General features: G+C 33.4%; 1 protein-coding gene across 1 annotated transcript in view; it reads left to right on the forward strand.

The window, feature by feature from the left end:
• The window catches only part of LOC111088496, a 43,864-nt gene that overhangs the window by 34,316 nt on the left and 2,343 nt on the right, over positions 1–7,205 (forward strand). The window contains exon 3 of the mRNA XM_022398798.1: positions 917–1,100. Coding sequence (XP_022254506.1) covers positions 917–1,100 — 184 coding nt within the window. The remainder of the gene's footprint in view (positions 1–916; positions 1,101–7,205) is intronic.

Below are 7,205 nucleotides of genomic sequence, written 5' to 3' on the forward strand. Positions count from 1 at the left end.
TTGTGTGTGTTATGATTCATCAAATATCAGGACAAAACAAAAATTGTTCACTTGACACTGAAACTTGAAACGTATCTGTATATATATTATCATTACTGTGACGATACGCTCATAACCGAGCGAGCAGCGCCATCTAGTCAATATATTGAGAAACTTGTAAAGCTCAACATGAATTAGCTGCTGACGGAACCGAATTCATATAAGCCATGGATATTGTATATGATCTTTAACTTTTCCACTACTACTTTTATATGTGAACAACTTTCCCAGTCCCTAATACATCTTTTAATATTTCATTAATTACATATACGAAACTGGAAAATAGTAAACTTTGAGAAGCTTGAGGTGGAATATCCCGTTTTTCACGATGGTACAGAATTGCCAATTCCCATGTCAGTGCTCTAGAGTGAAAGACTTAGTAGACATTTAAGTTATGGAAGTGAAGACATGCTATTTAAAAAAAATAAAATAAACAAAGTGAAAGTTTCGAAAAATGGCCGTATATGTTGCACAAATTACCATTTTCTGTATAATTTGAGCGATGTTGTGGAAGTACTATTATGGGATACCGTATCATCACGTGGTAAATGCATTCATGAAGTTTATTGTTGGGATATTTTAGGGAGTTGAATACTTTGCATATGGTTATTCTTGTTTGTTATTAAGCACAACGTTACATAATGGGCTATCTTTGTTGTGCCCATCGTATTGTATTGAAATCTAATTTTTGGGGGGTACATATGATTCTGTGATCGGCTGTTTTACTTGATTAATACCTTTTTCCTCATCGATTGGACAACCTGACACTTCCCACTTGATCTCAATAAGAGAAAAATTTTATTGCTACGGGTGATAACACGATGTTATTCACATATATTCCAAATACGGTCTTATGTTTGTGATTTATATCCAACAGATTGGAGACCGACTATTTGTGGATCTTCCTCGAGTTAGATTGGACGGGGGTCGGCAAGCATTTCGCCGTCGCTGGGGGTACGAGGTGTCTGCTCCACCCCCTTTGTTGGAAGAAGATGAAGACAGTGACCTTTCGGAGACGACTTCCCTTCGAGATGAAAGGTTACTTCGGTTTTCGCCGATAGGTGGGATTTTTATACTTCCCTTATTTCATAGCAAATTCTTTTGCATTAAATAAATTTAAAAACAGATACAGATAATTTTGTCATCTATTTGTTGCAATGCGTGAAAATTGTTTTATAAGTAACTAAATAATACCTTTGTATTGCATATTGATTAATTTTTAATTTTGTATATTAATATTTTTGCCAAGAGATGGCGCTATACACATGGTGTTCTTTAATTGGTTGTGAACTCGAATGATAACAAACAAATGATAATAATCACTCTAGTTTACAAGTTCATTTTCTAAGAAAATATCATATGATCCATTCACATTATATATTACACCTCCTCAGTGCTTACTTAAAAATTATAATTGGAATCTATTCAACAACTTTCCATTCTCTTAAATTGTTTGTTATAATTTGATTTCCAAAAAACAATTTCTAACTTAAATATAAACGTTTTGATAAAAACATAACATTTTTGCTCAATGTCAATAGAGGGCGACAGACGTTATACAAAAACTAACAATCCTAGTCTGTGCAATACCAAATCATCGAGTCCATCACGAACTCAAAACCTGAGCGTTTATGACAATGTATTTATTTTTTCCTTACTTTGTTTTAACTAGGCCTATAGTAATTGTGTGTGTGTGTGTGATTGTTTGATTTTCCCTCAGTTATTGGATATATATATATATTTGCTTAACTATGTATATATATATATATATTTGCTTAACTATGTATATATATATATATATTTTACTCAATAATTGGATATATATATGTATATGTATATTTCAAATCTTCTTACTGTGCAGGTTATAATCGTGTTTTCTAAACTGTAGGAACACTGTTTAGTGTTAAAATACAGAACAGTTATCCAGTGTTAAATTATATGATTACTTCTTTGTAGATTCTTTGATTCTTTGTAGAATCACTACAAAGTACTAAATGGTTTGAGATGAGTACTAGCTAATATTAAATAATAAAATCACTGGTTTACTTTAAATGATAGAATCACTACTTACTGTGCCTGTCAAATAATTTCTTACAAAATAGAACCAAAAGTTGTTGTTAGAATATAAGACACTTGCTCAGTGTTTAAAAATAACGCCACTGTCTAGTGTAAAAGGACGAGACCTCAGCTAATGTTTTAAAGAATAAAAACACAGTTTGTTTCTTTATTTTAATGGTGGGACCAATGATCAGAATAGATAGATTAGTGTAGAAGATAAGACCATTGTTTATGGTTCGTGTACAAAGATAGGACCTATATTTATAGCAAGTGTAGAAAATAGGACCTGTCCTATCTTCTACACTAGCCATAAATAACTTATTTATGGTTAGTATAGACGATAGGACAGTTATTTATGGTTAGTATAGAAGATAGGACAGTTATTTATGGCTAGTGTAGAAGATAGGAACATTACTTGCTTTTAGTTTTACAAAGTAAAATCACTGTTCCATCTTGACAGATAAGCGTAATGTACCCGATAAAAAACAAAAACGAACGATAACTTAAATGCCATTGTTTCACTCTGATGTTCAAAGAAGCGGTTTGTTTAAAATGTCACGTATAATTTTTTCGTTATTGTTGTTCGTAAAGTTTAGACTCTTGATAGAAACCATTTTTTTTAAAGTGCTTGCCATGGAAAATAATATAAAAATCTTCACAAATAGAAACGCACAGTTTCAATGTTGTCTGGACTGATTTGCCAAGGCTTCCACACACTCATGTTCAGAGTTAGAAATGTTTGATCTTTGTGAAAAGAGTAAATTGATTTCTATTCCAAAGTGCCGAAGGAAGTTCTCTAGATACTAGCCATCTTACATTTCTTGTTCTTCATCAGTCGTTTTGAACGTTTCATTCATTTTAACGCCTCAATTTTAACTAAATACCCTTTATTTTATATAAGCTACGAAGTGAGATAGAGTGCATCAAATCAGGACAGATGCATGTACAAAAATGCGCGGAATAAAAAAATTACAAAATTTTAGCTTAGAAAATTATCAAGTGTCAGAAAAGTAGACTTAAAAGAGAAACAATGAGGAAGAAAAGTGGAAAACACACAGACGTAAGTAGACGAGAATTAATGTTAAATTTAATTGTCGAGAGACATTAGTACAAGGCCTACTACATCTTTAAACAATTGTTGTTACATCATATGGCTTATGTAAATAGTGTTCCAACCACTGCAACGTTTATTATACCCCAGCCGGCCTGAAGAGCTCTGGATTGAGCGAAATGCGGCATCGACAATGGATATGTCAAATATAGTGTGGTTAGAATACTATTATTATACACTCTTCTAATTCTTGAAAATCCCTACTGGACAAGATTAAGAATGTGGTGTTTAAAAATATAATGGGTCTAATACTAATGTCTCGTAACAAGTACATTTATAACCATTCTTAGCCGGTTTGTAAAAGGTAGCAAAACCAGTAATGTTCACAACTTTTAGCATGTTGACATGATGATGTTGTTCAAGCATTTCAGGCCCGGCATGGCCAGGTGGTTAGGGTGCTCGACTCGAAATCTGAGGGTCGCGGGTTCGAATCCCCGTCACACCAAACATGCTCGCCCTTTCAGCCGTGGGGGCGTTATAATGTTTCGCTCAATCCCACTATTAGTTGGTAAAAGCGTTGGCGGTTGGTGGTGATGACTAGCTGCCTTCCTTCTAGTCTTTCACTGTTAAATTAGCGACGGCTAGCGCAGATAACCCTCGCGTAGCTGTGCGCGAAATTCAAAACAAACAAGTATTTCAGGAAAAAAAGATTAAAACAGTCAGTCAGTGTGTTATTTGATTATTATTAAATGTTAGTGCACGATTAAAACATAAACGTGTTTTTGTAGGAAGTTATCCTTTCGAAGATGACGAACAACATACTAACAAGGGTAATTTTATAGAACTTAGCATGAAGCACTTCCCTGCGGATATACTTAGCAGTAACAACACTAGAAAATCACTAGCGATGTTTGAAGGAATACTTCCTTGTGTACTCCTACCACTTCCTTTATCTTCAGCGGTAAGTCTCCGGATTTACAACGCTAAAATCAGGAGTTCGATTCCCCTCTGTGGACACAGCAGATAGCCCGATGTGGCTTTGCTATATCAAAACACACAAACATTCTTCGGTGACTTGCTATTCATCTCCTCATCCTTGTTTGTTTGTTTGTCTTAAAGCAAAGCCACATTGGGCTATCTGTTTGTCCACTGCAGAGAATCGAACCCCGGATTTTCGCGTTATAAGTCCGTAGACTTGTCGCTTACCTATAGTGTAACTATCTTTAGTAGCAAAACTGTTTTATTTTTTAATTAAACAGAAATATTAAATTTCGTATCAACATTTTTTATTTTAATTATACCGAAATATTAAATTTAGTAGGATAACTTTATTTTATTTTTTAATTATTCAGAAATTTTAAGTTTAGCAAGGGATAGAGGATTTATAAACACATTTGTTTACATGGTATTTTTTACATTACCATAAATCGTGTATTCAGTATTCACTGGGCGTAGTTTTATTAGTTGTAGTTTAAATTGAGCAGAGATCCTAACGTCGCTGGACTGTTTGCCTCATTATAATTTGACCTATATTTATTTGCATACCATCAAATATTTATGATAAATTATTTTATTACAAATTACAGCTTCTACATTAAGTATAATTTGTTGTTAGAGCAGGTACGACGTTTCGATTACTAGTGCGATCATTCACAAGTATACAAGAATGATCGAAACGTCGTACGTGTTCAAAAAAAACCAATATTGTTTACCGTAACTTGTAATAAAATAACATTTAATCAGTTAGTAAACTCAAAACGAGACTATTTATGATAAATATGTGATACTATTTTCTGTTGAGTACAAATACTTCATCATTTGATTTTTGTAAGTCCCCTATGTGGGACAGCCGTAAATTTACGGTCTTACAACGCAAAGCACCGTTGTACATTTGCTGTTACGTTAAACTTATATTAAAGTTTTTCTTCATTACCCATTCAAGCCGTCTCCAGCCATTACATGCCAGTAAAGATTATCTTGCACTAATTATGACTGTCACCTGGGCTAAGTTTATGTTTTGAAAAGCCTAGCACGAGAAGAACCCTGGAATACCTTACAGTGGAGGTGGGGGGGGGGGGATAAACTTGCGTTACGTAATTCATAGATGGTCCCTAATGAAAAATCGCTGTAGATTAATTCTGCGTGCTTACGATAGACGTTATTTGAAAAAGACCGAGACTTTTCCAGAGACCTAGGTGGCGGTAGGCCACCCCCTGTGAATTCGCGTATGGTTCTGATCAACTTATGTAAAAAAATCCAAAGATAATTTACGGTTTAGACTGAAATGTTAAGAGTTCTTGAGTTTCATGTAAACATTATTGAAGTTGTTAGTTAACCCAATATGCTGTCGAGAGTTCAAAATATAAACACTAACAATAGCACCAGTTAAGTAACTAATGCTTTTGAGAATTTAGCCTGATAAGTGTTTTTATGTATTCAGTCTTAACAAGAGGATTGGATCGAACAAAATGCTTATTTCATCAAGCCATTTCATACGTTTTATTCACCATAAATTGTTGACCGATGTTGTAACAGAAGTTAACAGTTATCAAAATTTTAAAATATTGATGATTTCCGTAGCAGCACGATTATCAGAAACGATTATTTAATACACGTTAGTATTATATCCACCAATAATATAGCTGGGATTGTTTATTGGTATTATATGCACCAATAATATAGCTGGGATTGTTTATTGGTATAATATCCACCAATAATATAGCTGGGATTGTTTATTGGTATTATATCCACCAATAATATAGCTGGGATTGTTTATTGGTATTATATCCACCAATAATATAGTTGGAGTTGTTTATTAGTATTATATCCACCAATAATATAGCTGGGGATACTCAGTACACGTTAGTACTCTATCCACCAATAATATAGTTGGAGTTGTTTATTAGTATTCTATCCACCAATAATATAACTGGAGATACTCATTACGTTAGTATTCTATCCACCAATAATATAGTTGGAGTTGTTTATTAGTATTCTATTCACCAATAATATAACTGGAGATACTCATTACGTTAGTATTCTATCCACCAATAATATTACTAACGTAATGAGTATCTCCAGCTTTCTATCCACCAATAATATAGCTGGAGTTGTTTATTAGTATTCTATCCACCAATAATATAGCTGGAGATACTCATTACGTTAGTACTCTATCCACAAATAATATAGCTGGAGATACTCATTACGTTAGTATTCTATCCACCAATAATATAACTGGAGATACTCATTACGTTAGTATTCTATCCACCAATAATATAACTGGAGATACTCATTACGTTAGTACTCTATCCACTAATAATATAGTTGGAATTGTTTATTAGAATTCTATCCACCAATAATATAACTGGAGATACTCGTTACGTTAGTATTCTAACTCATTACATCCAACAACAATATGGGTACAGTTACTACTTATCTTTTAAAAAGCAAATGTATTTCTAGTGTTTCAGTGTGCAATCAACTTTAGTGTAACACTAGACCACCGTGACCCGTTGGGTCAACCACTACTCAGAGGTTATGAAGAATTTAAGCTAATTTCAATATTGCACCGAAATGAAGGTTTATTTTGAGATAATTTAGTTAAATATTTCAATCCATTCGTGTTATTCATGATTCAAGAAAAAATATTTGATTGTTATCATCTTACGCCTTTTAATGAAAATGGGAACATTGACAGGGAAATAATATAATAGCCAATGCTCGGCGAGAGGTTTTCGTTTATAAAAATATTTGGTGTTGTTCTCGACTTGATTTTTGTTTTATTACCTCGTCTCCATAGTTACTATTTGCAAATAGTCAATAATATTGTAGGTCTATTTTATTATTGTTCTTTCTACGCGCCGTAAAAAACACATTTTCATCTCATCATTTAATTTCTGTTGTGCATATATTGTTGTATGAACGAAGTTTTATAATAATGGAATGTAAGAAAAGTGACCCGAAAAACGGGACTGACTCGGTAACCCGTGGCCCGATTTTAACGAAACTAGTTTTATTCTGTTTCTATTCTCATTTCACTACAAATATGGCGCTATTG

This window comes from Limulus polyphemus, unplaced genomic scaffold (assembly GCF_000517525.1).
Source record: "Limulus polyphemus unplaced genomic scaffold, Limulus_polyphemus-2.1.2 Scaffold3869, whole genome shotgun sequence".
NCBI classification, from domain to species: domain Eukaryota; kingdom Metazoa; phylum Arthropoda; class Merostomata; order Xiphosura; family Limulidae; genus Limulus; species Limulus polyphemus.